Source organism: Phyllostomus discolor, chromosome 6 (assembly GCF_004126475.2).
Source record: "Phyllostomus discolor isolate MPI-MPIP mPhyDis1 chromosome 6, mPhyDis1.pri.v3, whole genome shotgun sequence".
Classification (NCBI taxonomy): domain Eukaryota; kingdom Metazoa; phylum Chordata; class Mammalia; order Chiroptera; family Phyllostomidae; genus Phyllostomus; species Phyllostomus discolor.
Genome location: NC_040908.2, coordinates 51,426,237 through 51,444,976, shown reverse-complemented (window position 1 = coordinate 51,444,976; position 18,740 = coordinate 51,426,237). Strand labels below are relative to the sequence as shown.

The 18,740-nt window shown below is 45.7% G+C and overlaps 1 protein-coding gene across 2 annotated transcripts in view; it reads left to right on the top strand.

Moving 5' to 3' along the window:
• The window catches only part of SLC4A5 (solute carrier family 4 member 5), a 101,865-nt gene that overhangs the window by 33,500 nt on the left and 49,625 nt on the right, over positions 1-18,740 (top strand). For both annotated transcript variants that reach the window (XM_036028166.1, XM_028514469.2), the window contains exon 5: positions 18,206-18,366. In XM_036028166.1, coding sequence (XP_035884059.1) covers positions 18,206-18,366 — 161 coding nt within the window. The remainder of the gene's footprint in view (positions 1-18,205; positions 18,367-18,740) is intronic.

The following is an 18,740-nucleotide window of genomic DNA, read 5'->3' as shown; positions in this document are numbered from 1 at the left end:
GGGCTGGGAGTGGCAGTGGCAGGCCCTGTGCAGGCCATGCTGTGGGGGCTGAACTGGGTGCTGAGGCTTCAGAGCGCCACCGAGGGGATGTGGTAGGAAGGGGCAGGTTTGTCTGTTTGAAAGAGAGCACTTGGGGGGCTGGTCCAGGTGAGAGGTGACAAGCCCCTGAACCATAGGTCAGCGGTGGGAATAAAGACTTGTAAACATATTTTTTAAGCATATAATATAATAATAGACATATATCCTTTTAAATATACTTTATTTTTTAGAGCAGTTTTAGCAGCAAAATTGTGCAGGAGGTACAAAGTTCCCGTATGCCTCCCACCCCACACGTGTATAGCCCCCCCGCATTATCAACACCCCCACAAGAGGGGCACATGTGCTACCACCGGTCAACCTCCACTGACACATCACTATCACCTGGAGTCCTTGCCTCCATAAGGGTTACTCTTGGTGCTGTGCCTCCTAAGGGTTTGGGCAGACAATGACATGTATCTGCCACTATAGTATCATATAGAGCGGTTTCACTGCCCTGAAAATCGCCTGTGCTCTGCCTACTTATTCCTCTCTCCTCCCTAATCCCTGACCTTGCTTCACTGAATCTGAGAGGTGTCTTAAAAGGTAGAGCTCTCAGGATTTCGGGCCTCATGGCAGGTGGAAGAGAAGGGCAGTCAGGGAGATGCCCAGCTTTCCATGCTGAGCAAGTGGGTAGCAATTTAGGAAGCGCAAGAGCAGTAGTAGGTTTTGTTGTGTTGGGAATGATGCTTCGTTTTGTCTTGAGGAGGTAGGTTGATGAGGAGTTCCATCAGGGGGAAGAACTGATGAGTATCCATAGGATGGAGAGACAGTCTCCAGGAAGTCTCCAGGGAGGGATGGGGACAGAGGGTAAAGAAGGATGGAGGTGGGTTCAGTTGAACTGTTGTTCCAAGATGCTTCTTTGTGGAGGGCAGAAGTTTGGGATGTCTTTCAAGGGGAATATGGGGCCACAGGAGGCTTCTACTTCTTGTTTTTGGGGATGAAAGAGATGTGAGCAGATTGAAGGCTAGCAGAAAGGGGCCACATGAAAGAGAGTCATTTAGAGATGCAAGAAGCAGAGTGGGGCTGCTGGATGGTGGGCTCAGGGCCCTGGGTGCAGGTTGTGAGGCTCCTTCGGCCAAGAAGGCCCACATCTCTCCCTGATGCCAGGACCGAAGGTGAAGAGGGTAGGGCACCTACAGCGAGGGTTGGGAGCTCCTAACAGAGTTGAGAGAGTTCTGGGCTTCCAGACTGGTCTTTTGTTGGAGAGAGGAGACTGGAGAGCTGATGGAGGAGTTGCAGATTGCCATGCAGTCCTGAGGCAGGTGAGCAGGACAGGGCCTGAGGCAATCCTCATTTATTTTGGTGGAGCCACACATGGAGATTTTATTTAAATTATGTTTTATTTACTTATTTTTAATTATATTTTCTTGATTATGCTATTAGAGTTGTACTGATTTTTCCCCTTTGCCCCCACTCCACCCAACACCCCCCACTCCCTCAGGCAGTCCCCCCACCATTGTTCATGTACTTGGATCATGCCTATAAGTTTTTCGGCTGCTCCATTTCCTATACTGTACTTTACATCCCCATGGCTATTCTGTAACCACTTATTTGTACTTCTTAATCCCCTCACCTCTTCACCCATTCCCTGACACACCCCTCCCATCTGGAAACCTTCAAAAACGCTCTCCATATCCATGATTCTGTCTCTGTTCTTCCTATTGGCTTAGTTTGTTTTATAGATTCAATTGTTGATAGATTTGTATTTTTTGTTATTTTATTGTTCATAATTTTGATCTTCTTATTCTACTTCTTAAATAAGTCCCTTTAACATTTCATATAATAATGGTTTGGTGATGATGGTGAACTCCTTTAGTTTTTCTTGTCTGGGAAGCTCTTTATCTGCCCTTTGATTCTAAATGATAGCTCTGCTGGTAGAGCAGTCTTGGCTGTAGGTCCCTGCTTTTCATGACTTAGAATATTTCTTGCCAATCCCTTCTAGCCTGCAAAATTTCTTTTGCGAAGTCACCTGACAGTCTTAAGGGAACTCCCCTGTGGGTAACTAACTGCTTTTCTCATGATGCTTTTAAGATTCTCTATCTTTAACTTTGGCCTTTTAATTATGATGTGTCTTGGAGTAGGCCTCTTTGCATCCATTTTATTTGGGACTCTCTGTTCTTCCTCAACTTGCATGTCTACTTCCTTCACCAAGTTAGGGAAGTTTTCTTCCATTATTTTTTCAAATAGATTTCCAATTTCTAGCTCTTTCTCTTCTCCCTTTGGCATCCCTATGATAGGAATGTTGGAATGCTTGAAGTTGTCCCAGAGGATCCTTGCACTACTCTCACTTTTTTGGATTCTTTTTCCTTCTTGTTGTTCTGATTGCTTTTTTTTTTTTTGCTTCCTTGCATTCCAAATCATTTATTTGATTCTCAGCTTCATCCAGTATACTGTTATTTCCCTGTGAATTGTTCTTTATTTCAATTAGTGTATCCTTCATTTCTGACTGGATCTTTTTTATGCTGTTGAGGTCCTCACTAAGTTCCCTGAGCATCCTTATTAACAGTGTTTTGAACTCTGCGTTTGATAGATTGCTTATTTCTATTTCACTTAGTCTTTTTTTGGAGTTTTGATCTGTTCTTTCATTTGAGCCATGTTTCTTTGTCTCCTTGTTTTGGCAGTCTCCCTGTGTTTGTTTCTATGTATTAGGCAGAGCTGCTTTGACTCCGTGTCTTGGTGGTGTGGCCTAATGTAGTAGGTGTCCTGAAGGGTTCAGTGGCACAGCCTCACCTATCACCCAAGTTCAGTACTTGAGGTGAACCCTTTGTGTGGGCTGAGTATACCCTCCCCTTGCAGTTGAGCCTTGGTGGCTCTTGTCAGGTCAATGGGAGGGATTTGCCCAGGCCAGTTAGCTGCAAGGCCTGGCTATGATCACTGACCACCAGTCTCCACGCTCTGTGGAGAATCAGCTGTGTGGGGGTAGGGTGGTGGTGCTCCAGTGTGGTCTGTAGCTGTCTACTGGGTGTGCTGGATTTGAGGTTTCCTGGGTGGTACAGGCCAAGGTCAGCCCCTACCTGTGTTCTGCCTGGGGCCATCCTGCATGTGCTATACAGCAATCTGCAGATGACTGCTACTTGTGCAGGGCTTGGAGGTTTCCAGATAAAGCCAAACTATGATCCAAATTTGGCTGTTGCTAGTGCCAGGCCTGTGGCCACTTAGCAAATATAGGGAGCTGTGGGCTCACTGAGGCCAGCTGTTGCTTCTTTGAGAAGATCCAGAAAGTTGTGAAGCATTACCCAAGACCATCCATTCCTATGGAAAAGCCATTGTTAACTGCTTGGGTGGCCTGTAAGGGGGGCAGGACAGAGTCTCAGGGGATCTCCAGGGTGGGACAAACAGTGTTAGCCAGGTTGGCCAGGTTGATGGAGTCTCAGTTATGGCACCTGCCTGTGGGCTCTATTGTTCTGTTGGGGGAAGTTTCAGAAAAGGGACAATGGCCTCTGCCCACCTTTCTGTCTGGGAGAAAGCTATCCCCCAGCTCTTGCCTTGATGCCAGACACTTCAATTCCTCCCTGTATGCCACTGGTGCCCTTCAAGCTGCTACCTGGTGCTGGCTCAGAGGGAGTAAGTCTGAGTAAGTCCATGTGTGGGTTCTTTAAGAGGAACTGCTTGGGAATCCAGAAGTTTCTTCCACTTACTCAATCCCCACTGTTTTTTGTAGCCAGAAGTTACAGGGACTTATCTTCCTGGTACTAGAACCCTGCTCTTAGGGGGCCTGGCGTGGGGCTAAGACTCCTTGCTCCCAAGATATACATCCCAAATTTGTAGCCATCACAAATGGGTGTGGGACCAGCCTGTTCCACATACATGTCCCTCCTACCATTGTGGATGGATGTGGTTTCTTTAATTCAGTAGTTGTTGGACTTTGATTGAACTTGATTTCTGACAGTTCTGAGTGATGGTTTTTCTATATTGTAGTTGTAATTTTGATGTGGTTGTGCAAAGAGGCAAGCTGCGTTTACCTATGCCTCAATCTTGACAGGAAGAGCGCATGGAGATTTATGGTCAGAGGAAGGTTGTAAGGTTGTTTGACCAGATGCTTACCTACTGGTCTGAGCAGTCATACAATTTGTCATCATCAAACTACTTTCATACCCCATATTTAACATGGTCCTCCCCTCTCCCTCCACCAGTCAGACACTAATACCTACTTGATGCTATGCTGGGCAAGAAGGGAAAAGTCACTTTATATGAATCAGAACCTGGATCAAGTTCCAGGTAGATGTGAGGAAGGTTTCCCCAGGTCTTGGAGGCCCTGGCTCCAGCCACTATCTCATCTTTGAGCTGCGTGAGCACAGAATGGGGGCTGTGTTAGGGCATTCATTCCCCCAGACTTAGTGATCACTTACAGTCAGCACAGCTCAGGATGGGGCTGCATGAGGCCTAACCCATGGCGGGGGGGGGCAGCTTCAAAAGGCCTGCAGTTAGGATGGGGAAGTGGCAGTCTACAGCCGAGGAGACAGTCACACAATGATGCAAGGCCATCAAACAGTGGACCCAGGATGGTAAGATTGAACTAGCTGGTCATGAGTATGATAGGAAGGATAGGTAAGTGAGGTGAGAAGAAAGGGGCTCTCCCACGCACGACTTGCTGGCAGCTCCTCAGAGCCCTGTAGGCTGGTTGTCAGGAGAGACCCCTCCCTGGAATGGAGGACATCCTCGGACAGCTCCCACAACTGCAGGGGGACAACCCCACCATCAGACCACCTTACAAGCCCAGATCCCACTTGATTTATCCATATGTATAACATAGTATAAATTATATAATAATTTACATTTCTAAATGTGTATTTAAAACTTTTATTGTGGAAAATTTTAAACACAAAAGTAGAGAGAATAATGTAATAAACCCCCATGTATCCATTACCCTCTTTCATCAATGATTAATATTTATGTATCTCCACCACTATTTTTTGTTCGCGCTTATGGATTTTGTTTTATTTTTGCCAGAATACTTTAAAGAAAGTCTCAGCTGCTGTAAACATTTTTGTACACAACTTTATGACATTAGACTTCTTTTGTAAACACAACTGCAATGCCATTATATCCCCTAACATAACTGAGAACCGTTCCTTAATGGAATGGAATTGTCTTAATGCAATGAGACATCCAATATTGATTCAAATTTTCCTTACTATCTTAAAAACACCTTTTTACTATTGCTGTGTACAACTTAGAATCAAAACAAGATCTAAACATTGATTTTGGTAGTTTTCCTACCTGTCTTGTTAGGATCAGAACTGTCAGATTCTAGAGGTGCCAATGGAAAGGCCCCCACTGAAAACCATCTGGCAGGAGCCCTTTATGCTAAAAAAGGGCCACCATCTGATATGTCCATCTTCAACAGCCCCAGCCTAAGCTTGAGTGAGCTGTGTGGCCCTGAATATGATGCCCAGTAGAGTGAAAGGCCACTGTCATTGTCAGGACATTTTAGGCTGCATGTTAACAGAAAGACACTCAAGTTAACTTATGCAAAAGGAGGAAGGACCGGCAGAACACAGAACACAGAGGATCTCCTGGTGCCCAGGGACTGTCAGATCTCTCAAGTGCTGGACCTGGGAAACCAGGTGAGCTTTTTCTGCTTGTCTCTGGCCCTTGGCTGTTCCTCAGCCTCCATGTTTACACCTACTCTACTCAAGGGACCAACCCAGAGCTCCTGGCTGCTCCTCAATCCCAATTCACAATTCTTCACAGAGAATCTGATTTGCCCGACTTTGGTTGTCTCATCACTGTGACCCAGATCAGAGTTATGGGGGGTGGGGGTGGGGAGAGCTGGCCATGGGGCTTAGAGAACCTAGCCCCATGGATGGCAACAGAGTGGACACCCCCAATTATGTCTTTCATGTATATGTAGTAATAAGATATGCACTTTTATACAATCTGTTCTTTGGCTGAAGTTACAGCTGTTATGCCAACCCAAACTTTCAGAATTCTTCAAGTTGTCCATGAAAGTATAGATGACAGAATTTCACAAACCCATCCCTGTCTTGGACAAGCACCTTGAAGATCGCGCCCTGTCTTGGCATGTGGACATTCACGGATGTCCTGCAGTGCTGTCTCAGTCCCCAGGGCTGGGGAGAAGGGGAAGCTCCAATCTGTGGCTCTGGGAGACCTGTGGAAAGTGTCTTCTTCACACCATCATTTTTTTATTTTAAAAACATTTCAGAGGATGTTATGTTTTAGGTCCCATGGGAGAATTTAACAAGTAAGATATGAATCTGTTCCCAAAATACATATGATCTAGCACAGATGTCAACAAACATTTCCTAAGGGACAGATAATAAATATTTTAAGCTTTTTGCCCATATATGATTCCTTCCTCTTTTTCTTCTCCTTTTTTACACTCCTTTAAAAATGTAAAAACCACCCTGGCTGGTGTAGCTCAGTGGATTGAGCATGGGCTGCGAACCAAAGCATCACAGGTTCGATTCCCAGTCAAGGCACATGCCTGGGTTGCAGGCCACGGCCCCCAACAACCACACATTGATGTTTCTCTCTCTCTCTTTTTCCCTCCCTTCCCTCTCTGGAAATAAATAAATAAAATCTTTTTAAAAAAATGTAAAAACCATTCGTACAAAAACAGGCTGTAAGGTGCTTTTAGTCCATAAGGTATGGCTTTCTAACTCCTGATCTGGAGTCAAAGGCAGGTGTGTGCTCATGTACACAGACAACCAAACCTCAGGGCAGGGTGTGTGAAGTGGAGAGAACACAGCTCTAGAATCAAAGGGCTTGTCCTCAAACCCCATCTCTTATAAGCTGTGTGATCTTGAGTAGGTTCCTTATCCTCTAAGAATTTCGGTCCCCTCACCTGTATAATGAATATAGTCACAGACCCACCTGTGGGAGCAATTTGAGGATTAAATGAGATACTACACAAAAAGTCTTAGCAGAGCACCTGGCACGCAGAAAGTGCTCAGTAAGCTTTAGCTATTGTTGGTGTTACTGTGCTATGTGACAAAGGACACAAAGTGCAGTGGAGCCAGAGAAAGGAGCTGTCTCTTCAAGCTGGGCCCCTGGGGAGACTCTGTCATGTGGGAGGTGGCCTTTGAAGTAGGCCCTGAATAGCAGAGGTGGAAGAGAGCGCCTCTCTTGAGGGGCAGTGAGGAGAAGGTGCCAGCAGACTCCGGGGGGGGGGGGGGGGGGGGTGGACAAGTCTGTAAATGACAGTCCCGTGGGGCTAATTACAAATACCGGCTGGACACAGAACAGCAGCCTTCAGAGCAGTTTGGCTCCAGAAACCTTCCCCTGAAGAAGCCAGTTCAGAATTTGCCAGCAGCTTTGTCTGGTGGCACTCATATAGTTGTTGGCCTTCCCCACCCCAGCCCTGAATGAAGACACGATGTGCAGCAGGACAGACCCTCACCAAAAGCATGAACTTGCAGGGTGCTGCCTCCCTGAATTCCCTTCACCACAGCTCACGGAATGCCACACCTCTGCCACATACCTGCGGCCGACCACAACCACGAGGTGCACTTCTTGGGGAGAAGTGGCTCTGCATTAGCACCCAATTGCACCGCATAGCCAAAGGCCCTTAGAGGAGCCAGCAGCAGGAAATACTTTCGAGCACAGGTTGTTAGTCAGCCATGGAAGGCTGTGGGTTTACTTCCAAATTGTCCAGGACCCAGCTCCCACCCCTCTGGTCCCAGTCTCCGGCAAATCTCATCTGTGGAGTTGCAGGATTCCAGACAGCTTATTCTGAATGTCTTAAACATTTTAATTCGTTAGTTAATGTGCCTCATTCTGATTCTATATCTTTGCGATGATAATTTGACTTTCCCTGTAGAGAGAAAGAGAGAATGTAAAGGCTAGAAGATGTGAATTGTTAACTCCTATAACTGTTGTAAACCTCATTGTAAACTGAGTAAATTGGCTTCTGGGTTTCTACATCAGCCGGTGTGAACCTGGTATGCGTTAGACAACAGCCTGGGGCCTAATAACCTCTGGGACAATAGAAAGGCAGATTTCTGAGTCTGGTCTGGGGCAACAGCCCAGGTGGCCTGCCAGGGCTTTGCCCCTCCTGGGACCTTCCAACTTCTGTATGTGCCTGCTGGCCCTTGAGCTGTGCTTGCCCACTCAGTCTCTTATTCTTTACCGTCTTCCCAATTCGCTGTCAGGTTTGATTTGTGAGCATGCACACCATATGCGTTGTTTTAATCAGTTGAAGAAACAACTTTTTGCATTCTTTCACATACATATTTTAATGCATGGGCTTGCATTATGTAGTAAGAATTTGGCAAATAAATTATAGAGATGAGCAAGAATTTGCTTAGGAGGTTCCCTTTTGAAAAGCTTTCCTTCTGTAAATTACCATGTGGTGCCTCTATTAAAGACTGAAACTGCAAGTATCTGATGGTTGCTCAGACATCTCTAGGAAAATTCTTCATTGGCCTGTAAGAGAATTCACACTTACCTTTGGTTTCTGCTGAAAAAGCCAGGTCCCTGATATGACTCAATGTGAAGCTAATGGCTTTGCTAGATAATGCGGAAAAAAACTCACATTCCTATTACTTTTAAGAAATATATCTGTTAGAGTCACAAAATTTATTACTACCACACAGAAAGTGAAAACACCAAGTCTTAATGCTTTGTAACTAATACATGGATGTCAACTCTTAGGTGATGGGTGGTGGCGTGGGGATGGGACGGGACCGAATGATGTCAGGGAGGCCGTGTAGGTAGAGAATGACCACAGTGTGATTGTGCACCTCACAGCTGGTAGGTGGGTGACCTTAAGTTCTCTAAGAAACAAATTTGCACAGATATAAGTCTTAAAAGTTTAGCGGCAACATAACCCTAAGGTGAAAGGTTGTATTCTATAGGCAATTACATTTTTTTTAAAAAAAGCTTTAAAATTAGGATGCTCTAAGGGGAATTTTTGAGCACAAAGTTAACCATGGCACAATTGAAGGGTAATCGCATGCACAATAAGTACAGAAAGAAAGGTCCTTCTCTCCAATCCCAATATTTTTCTATATTCCTCAGATTTTACTCTTATCTAACCTCACGCAATGGCTCATGCCTTGTTTGCCTTCCCAAAGACCTGGCTCTTCTTTTTAAAAAGCACTGAAGTCTCATTCTCAGGCCCCTGAAATTCTGGTGTCATTGGTCTGGGGGTCAGCCTGGTTGTTGGAATGTGTTAAAAGTTCCCAGATGATCCTCACACAGTGAAGGTTGCAAGCTGCTGCTGCATAAGCCAGTCAGGGCAGGGTTAGTGTGGGTCGTGATTTAAGTCTCCCTCTGAGGGAGGACCTAGCTCTCAGCTCTCTCGTGTGCGGCCCTTTCTAGATCCTCCTTTAAGCAGAACTGCCCTCTTGTTCCCACACCCGTGGTCTGAGCATTGGGAAGCCTTGGCTGTACCTGCTGGTTTGCCCCACACACTCTCTTCACTCTTGGTATTAACTGAACAGCAGCTTCCTCTAATCGTTCCTGTGACCGAGTTACTACTGGTCACAGGAAAGGCCTGAGTTCTGGACCCCCTTGCGTGACAGAGAACTGCTTTCTGGGACATGTGACTCTTGGAGGTTCTGTTTAGCTCCATCTCAGCTGGGAGAGAAGCGGCTGATGCCCGCCCAGCCCAGACCAAATCCCTGAGAGTCCTTTTCCAGCCCAGAGGTTTTCTTTCCACTTGACCTGGTTCTCCAATCTAATTCCCCACTTTTTGAAGTCAACCGTGACATAAAGGTCACTTTGCAGTGAGGCGCTTGGGATTAGACATGAACCATTTATTCAGGCTTCTAAGAGTTTAAACCTGGCTTGGATCAGTGGCTTCTTAAAGAGCCCATTCCTTTATTGATTCTGTAAAGGGGTTGAACACTTTTTAATGGAAAGTTCAAATTTATACAAATGTAGTATGCGGTAGAATGAACCCCCACGCGCCCATCACCCAGCGTCAGTGGTGCTGGCTCACTCGTGGGCAGGCTGCGTGTGTCCCCACCCACACCCCAGACCCCACGCCGACGGTGCCAGTGCTGGTGCCGACGCAGACCTGGCCCCGTTTCATTCCAGCTGCAAACGTTTTAGTGTGTGTCTCCAAAGGAAGGCTTCTTTCTTTACCAGTTGTTTTTACTGCAGTAAAATATACTTAACACACAAATGACCATCTTGATGATTTTAAAGTGTATATTTTAGTGGCATTAAATGTACTTTAGTGGCATTAAATGTTGTGCAGCCATCGCTGCCATCCGTCTCCACAGCTCCCCTCAGCACCTGTCAAACTCTAACTCCCCGATCACGCCTCCCTCCAGCCCCTGGAAACCTTTCTGTCTCTATGATTTGGGCAGTTCTGAATGCCTCGTGCAAGTGGAATCATACACTATTTGTCTTTCATGGCTGGCTTGTTTTACTTTACACAATGTCCCCAAGGTTCCCACACGCTGTAGCATATATCATAATTTCCTGTCTTTTTACAACGCAATAAGGTTCCACTGAACATGTGTACCACATGCTGCTTATCTGTTTGTCCACTGGGGGACACTTGGGCTGCTTCCATATTTTAGCTATTATGAATAATGCTGCTTTGAACATGGACGTACACATACTCCTTCAAGACCCTGTTTTCAATTCTTTTGGGTAAAGGCCTCTTTTTATCACAATCACAATAGCACTGTCAGGTCTTTTTTAAAAAATGACAGTATTTTTGATTTTTATTGAATTATCCAGGCAGTATCCATCTTTCCCAGATTATCTCATTTTTTACAAAAATGTGACTGCTCCACACATTGCATTTGGGAGACACATCTAAGTTACCTTTAACCTACCTGTCCCTCCTCCTTCATTTCCCCTACAGTTGTTATTGCTAAAGAAATGGCATCATTTGTCCCAAGTGGTTCTCCATACTCCGAATCTCATTCATTGTGTCCCTGTGGTCACATTCAACAGATGCCCCTGACCCCGTACTCCCTCTGAAGTGCTAGTTGGGTCCAGGCCCCTCTGGCTCCTGCCTGACATTTTCACAAGCCTGTTTCGTCCGTGGTGGTGTCTGCTTCCCTCAGGAGGCAGCTGCTACCCAGCTGCCCTTCACGTGTCTGTCTGCCGCATGACTAGACTATGATGACTACACTTAGATTGTACTGAGTGTTTCAAACACACTTGAACCCCACAATTGTTGAGCTGTCTTTTTTTAGTCATGTCCTCATAGCCAGACTTCCCCCCAAAAAATCAGTGCAGCCATGTTACCCTCAAGCAGGAGGGCACAAGCATTTCATGAGGTCTGTTATGGGCCGGGGACCACAAAGGACCAGAGAAGAAAGAGTCCCTGTTCTCGAGAAACCTGATGTCTATTTGGAGAGGCAGGTATAGATGCTCCTCAACTTACCATGGGACTATGTTCCATGCATAAGTTGAAAATACTGTAAGTCTAAAGTGCATTTAACACACCTAACCTATAGAACGTTCGGGCTGAGCCCAGCCCACTGTAAATGTTGCCCAGACCTGGAGCCGGGCCACCATCTCAAGAGGAAGAGCCTCCCTCTTCTTTCACCAGAAGCAGGAGGCACCGGTGGGCATTTTATGGGCATGATGGGATGTGAAAACACAGAACATGATATCAAAAAATGCTGGCCACATGGTGCACAGTGAACTGGTCATTTCCCTCGGTGAGGGCACGGCCCCCTGGGAGCCGAGGCTCGCTGCTTCCACCCTGCAGCATGAGAGTGGGTTACCGGGCAGTGTCGCTGGTCTGGGAACCGATCAAAGTTACAAATTCGAAGTTCGGTTTCTAGTGAATGCCTGTCACCTTCACACCATTGTAAAGTCAAAAAGTTGAAAGTCGAAGCATGGAAGTCAGGAACCATCTGTGTATACCAAACAATGGGGAAACAAGTTGACTGCAAATAATTGTTATTTTAGCCTCCGAACCCCAGAGGTCAGGAGTGTCACCTACAATAGCCTGTAGCAGAGTCGCCTGGTTCCCATTCAGATATTCTCATGTAGATTGGTCTGTGAAACCTAGACTTACAGATTTTAAAAGTATTTTAGGTATTTTTATGAGCAAACAAGTTTAAGAATCATCGTCCCAGGATAGCATTTTTTCCCCTCGCCTGAGGACATTTTTTCATTGCTTTTAGAGAGAGAGGAAGGGAGCAAGAATAACACTGATGCAAGAGAAGCATCGATTGGTTGGTTGCCTCTGGTGCATGCCCAGTGCAGGGCTCCAACCCACAGCCTATGCATGCGTCCTGACAGGGAATCGAACCTGCAGCCCTTCGGTTACAGGGTGACACACCAACCAACTCAGCCACACTGGCCGGGGCCCCAGGGCAGTGGTCCTTAAAGTGTGGTCCCTGGGGCGGCAGCAGCAGCAGCAGCATCACCTGGGAAATTGTTAGAAATGTCCAAATACTTGTTAGTATTTCTAACAAATACTTGTTAGAAATGTCCTCCCATCCATGCAGACCCATGAAATCAGAAACTCTGGGGTGGGGTCTAGTCATGGGTATTCTCAGTCTTTCAGGTGATGCTGATGCATGCTTACAGGTGAAAACCCTGCCTCAGGTGTTTGTTATTGGAGAAATAAGCAGGTTAACTGGGAGAGGCTGTTAGAGGAAGTGGCACTCTTGCTAGGCAATGGAGAAAGAAGGGATCAGATCTGAAAAACAAAGAAGAGAGAGGACATTCTAATGTATAGCCCTAAGATCCTCAAAGGTGGCCTGCTGGCCAGCAGCGTCAGCACACTCAGGTGCTTGTCAGAAATGCAGCATCTTGGACCCCATCCTGGGCCTGCTCAACCAGATTACGTACTTGAACAAGACGCACAGGTATTTGTATGTGGGTTAAGAAATGAAAGCAGAGCACAACCATGCTAGGAAAGAGGCTCAGGATTTCCGGTTCCACTCTCTTGCTGGTGTTCTCAGAGCCATTCCAAGGGAAAGAGGCCATGCCCCTCTCGTGTAAGGAGAATGGGTTCCATGTGCACAGAGCAGCTTGCCTGCGCAGGGATCCCAGACAGGCCAGGCTATCTCTAGTCACACAGTGCTGTGTGGTTACAGAGCAAGGGCTCCGATCCTCAGGGCGCAGTCTCATAACCTAGGAGCTCCCATGGGCAAGCCACCCTCCTGATGGGGTGACCATCCAGGCATCAGTAATTTTTAAATCTTTTCAGGAAATTCTAATAGGCAGCCAAAGTTGAAAACCATGGTTGCGGGTCTTGGGTTCCCCATGTTTCCAAGTTCCACTCGAGGTGAGAGTGAGCTCTGCTTCTAGCTGTAACCACTAAAAACACAAAATTGAGCTCCAGGTCTCAGGCTCCCCGTTTCAACATCCTGATTCCCCAAATAGTTGCAAGGAGGATTGGAGAGGTGTACCTAGTGAGGTCATCAAGTATTTTGGAAGTTGTCGAGTGAATTTTTGGAAATCAAGTTAGGGATGCCAGTAGCAGAAATCTAGTTCTAGCATTACCCTGAACCTAGGAATAGATAGCTTTGTTTTTCTGCAGACAGCTTGGGTGCATTGGTGCCCTCGTCTATTTGTGTACAGAGCTAGTTTCTGCATGGGCCTCACACAGCACAAACAGTGAAGTCCCGGGAGACAGAGAGGACCGACTGTCCTTGCTTGCTGGAGTTAATAAAGGATATTTGAAGAAGAAGGTGTGCTCTCCCCTGCTCCTTCCGGGTAGAGGTGCATTTCTGCAGGCAGAACGCTGAAGAATGGGATGTCGTGGAGAGAGCTGCCCGAGGCAGTCCCCCAGGATGTTTAGGAGACAGCGTAGAGAGAAATCCACTCAAGTGGCTCCTGCACTGGGACACATCACCTGTGGGTTGGGGACAGGGAGTAAGGCTGTGGAGGAGCAACAGGGTCTTTGGTCACAAGCCAACAGGATAATTTGTTGTGTGTATTTTGAGGGGTGGGTGGAAAGGGCAATGTGATTGCTGAATAGAAGAAAGGCTCTCAGGGAAAAGGTGAGCATCCTCTTGACAGAAATATTTGAGCTTGTCCTCTCAACTCTTCCTTGCATGTTAGGAAGGAAGTTATGCTCTTTCTAGTTATGCTAGTACAACTTTTAGAAAAACTTTGTATTGGTGTCATCCACACTTGGATCTACCATAATTTAAATGATCTAAATAAAGTGTTGCAGGTTCAATTCCCAGTCAGGGTACATGCCTGGGTTGCAGGCCATGACCCCCGGCAACTGCACACCGATGTTTCTCTCTCTCTCTCTCTCTCTCTTTCTCCCTCCCTTCCCTCTCTAAAAATAAATAAATAAAATCTAAAATTTTTTTAAAAATGATCTAAATAGATTTAAATGATCTAATTAGTTCCCCTAAATAGATCTGCCCATTTAAAACAGTCAGCAAACCTTGGGGGGTCTCCAAGGCAAGTGTCTGTGTTCTCCCCACTCCAGCCCCCCTGTTTCAGGTCATCTCCCCAATCTCCTATAATCAGATCTCCCCTCCTGGGTCCATTCAAGCCCTGAAGTCCCTGCCAGGCACCTGGTTAACCGGTCTCGAATAAAAGTACTGAATTAGGATGTTAAATGTTGATAATACAAAGTACTCACTCACACAACAGTGTAAAGAGGGAATCTTGAAATGATGTTCAGTCCCACTAGTAACAAAAAAAACACAAATACAATATGATTTTTCAATCAGCAACTAAGCAAAGGTGAAAAGGAATGGCAATACTAGACTCTAAGAGACTTCAGAGAAGAGTAAGGTCTCCTGGGTGTTGGTGGAAGTGTGAATTGGCACAGTTTCTGGAGAACAGTCTGGAAATACATGTCATATACTAAGAAATGTGCAGATGTAGCAATTTCACCTCCAAGAGTTTATCCTAAGGAAACTATTGGGCAGGGGCCAAGGATATTCAAACCAGCCTTGTTTATAATAAAGAACAATTAGAAATAACCTAAATAAATATCCACCAAGTGAGGATTATTCACATCAATTATGGTCCATTCCTACAATAGAATACCAAAGAGCCTTAAAAATGATATGAATTTAATAAATATGAAAGGATGGCCATTAGTTGTCATGCCTTATGGTGTCAGTAACGTTAATTGTGCATGCACACATGTGTGTGCATCTATGTGTGTGCCTGTGTGTGTCTGTGTGTTCACGCACACAGAGATTTACAGTGATGGTCATCGAAATGCCTTTTTCTGGTTTTCTGGTTGGTAGAGCCCCGAATGCCTTTATCTTCTTATCTTTTTATTGTTTATAAAATCACACAAGCAATATTTGTCGTTTTTATGCTCAACACTTAACACTAACAGCATGTACGTTGTGTGCCAGGCACGCTCTCATTGCCATCTATTGAAGAAAACGAAGGTGAGGAGAGATGAAGTAACTTGCTCGTGGTCCACAGCTAGTGGATGATGGAGCTGGGGTTTGAAACCTGGCCACCTAACTGCACAGGCTGCGCTCTAATTATCTGAACAGAGTACAAGTCTCTTAAGTCCCCCCTCCCGTGGTCTCCATCCTATCCTCAGCAGTAACCATTGTTAACCATTTGACAAGTATCCTTCCAAACTTTCTGCTGAGCATTTTCAGACACATGTGCGCACACACACAGGTGTGTATGCTTCATGATGCGATGGCATTGTCTATCCTGTCAGCATGCAGTTCGTCCTCAGACTCTACCTCTGAGGGGGATCTGGCAGCATGCACATAGAGCGTGGATGTGACCGTGACTCTACTGAAAACTGGTGGTGTCCAGTTCTTCACCGCGGGCAAAGCTCTAGTGAACACCCTGGTCCACATATTACTGGGTGCAGATGTGTGCCGATAGGCCTGTGATCATCTCCCAGAAATGGAACCACTGGGTCAACAAACGTGCACGCTGACGTTGAAAGAGGCTGCCCAATTCCCCACACCAAGAAGGCTGCGCAGCTAGTATAGTGTAAACATACTGCGTGTGTATAGTGGCCCTCATAGAGTAGCTCAGTGGGTTAGAGCATCATCCTGATACACCAAGGTTGTGGGTTTGATCCCTAGTCAGGGAACACACAAAAATCAACCAATGAAAGCATAAGTAAGTGAAAAAACAAATTGATGTTCCTTTATCTTTTTCTTTCTCTACCTCTAAAATCAATAAAAAATTTAAACACCCTACATATAGTGTGTACATACATACAGTATAGGCATACACACATATACTGTATATGCACATACTACACACACACACCCAGTAACTGAGTGCTCATCCCCCCATTTTCAGCACACAGAAGGTTGTTAGTCTTTTTACTTTTTGCCAATATGAGAGGTAAAAATGGCATTTAATTTGCAGTAATTTAAATGTCTTTAATTACTAGTAAGCTTGAGCATCTTTTCATGTTTATTGGCCGTTTTTGTTTCTTTTCAGAATTGTTCACTTTCACTTGCATAATTTGAATTTTTCTTACTGATGTGAAGGAGCTTTGTTATATTATAAACATCAGTCCTTTGATGCCCTACTTGTTGCCCATATTTTCCAAGTATGTTATATTTCTTTGAACTTTGTCTTATTTTGTTACATAGAAGTTTTAGTTTAGTTTATTTTTATATAACATCTTTCACTTTTTTCTTTATGGTTTTATATGCTGCATGGGAAGTCTTTCTCCACAGTCAAGAATACACGAAAACTCTCCTGTATTCTCTTCCAGTATATTTGCATTTTCATTTGTAGACTTTGAACTGTTTATTTATTTTTAGTGAGGTACAAAATACATAACCGGTATACCCTCCAACACTACAGCCGTCTTTATGCACACGGTCAGTGGCAATGAGTGTGTTCTCAGTGTTGTGTGGCTTCCAAGGCCGCCAATCTCCGGAATCTTCCATCTCGCAGAACTGAAACTTTGCGGCCCTTACACAGCAACTGCCCCTCCCCTTCCCTCGCCCCATTCTACTTCTGCTCTATGAACTTGACTGCTCTAGGTCCCTCACATAAATGGAATCGTCCATTATTTGTCTTTTATGACTGGCTTATTTCAGCTAGCACAATATCTTGAAGTTCCATCTATGGCCTATGTCAGAATTTCCTTCTTTTTTAAAGCTCCTTTTTAAAGCAGTAACATTCCATTATAGATTTATTTTTACATTTAGGTTTTCATCCACATGCAATTTAATATTGTATTTGGTGAGAAGTCACTTTTTAATTTTTAGGTTGGTCATCTTTTAAACAGCTCCTCCATCAACACCCACATTTCCATGGGGTCCAGGTCTGTTTCTGGACTGTCGTCCCATGATCCCTTTGTCTGTATCTGGTCCAGAACTACATTGATTTAATGACTGAAGCTTTTAAGCAAGTTTTTTTTTTAATCTACTAGAAGCATATCTCATCTCCATTCTTCTCCTTTTTTTAGATTTTCCCCACAATTCTCAGATATTATCTTTTTCAGAGAAACTTTGGAATTAATAGTCATGGTCCAAAAAATCCTCCCTGGGAATTTTTATTGGACTAGCTTGAAGCTTCCCACTAATTTGGGGCTGACGTCTTACAAAGCTGAGCTAGCTGACCGCTCTGGGCTGTCCAGTGCTGCCCTCTGCAGGGAAAGACAGACCAGTGCTACCTCTGCACTGGGCCCCCTCCAGCCAGCCTATGAAAAAAGGGCAACTTCTGCACACCCTCCGCTTAATTTCTTCTATTCCTTGCATTTTAACCAGAATTTTCAGAGCCAAAATCCAGCGCAGATGCTTAGAAACCTCAGGCCCTTCGGTAGAGCCCGGGGGGAAATATTTTTGTCAGGACATACTTTCCCTGCTCCACACCCGGTAAAGGAGACGCTGAACACACGCATGACCAACCCCAGGTTGCCAGGTTCCAGCTGGAACTTTTTTTAACAGCTTTGTTGTTATAAAAGAGCACAAAGTTCCCTCGTTTTAAGTGTAGAGTTAAATGACTTTTAGTGCAAAGTTGTGAAACCCTAACCGAATCCAAATTTAGAACATTCTCACCTCCACCCAAAAGATTCCTCATGCCCATTTACGGTCATTCTCGGGATGCCACTTTGCCCGGAGCCTGACAGCGTCAGGAGGAGTGGGGGACAGAGTGAGGGGGTCCCTGAGAGATCCTCTACCTGTGAGCCTAGAACCAATGCCCCAACATCCTGCATTGAATAACTTGCAAGTCAACACCCCTCTCCTGAGGAGACCCACCTAGGGGCCCCTCCTGAGGACATTGGCCTTGCTGAGCCCATCCTTACCCCTTCTAGGTGGATAAAGTTTGAAGAAAAGGTGGAGGAAGGAGGCGAGCGCTGGAGCAAGCCCCACGTGGCCACACTGTCCCTACACAGCCTCTTCGAGCTGCGGTCCTGCCTGCAGACGGGAACGGTGCTGCTGGATTTGGACAGTGGCTGCTTGCCACAGATCATAGGTGAGGCAGGGGCTGGGGCTGTCGAGGCCCCAGAAAACCAGGGCAGGTCTTCCCCTTCCTGCCTCCGGTCCACCCTCAGTCTAGGCGACATTCTCACCTCGGACACCCACCTGATTCTGCAGAGACCAGGCTTTGGGTCGGATGCTCACAACGCAAATCAGTCGCTCTAAGTTTCAGGCCCATGTACAGTTCCAAAGGAAGAAAAGATCAGCCTCGGTAGGAAATACCTTCTGGCACTGCAGCAAAAGGGAGGAGGGGCTTCTTAGTGCGGTGGGAGATACCCGTTGCCATGGCAACCCGTTTCTGGTCAGGGTGCATGAATGATCCTTCATCTTTAGGAAATTAGCCCTCATTTAGTGGAGTGGCAAAGGGAG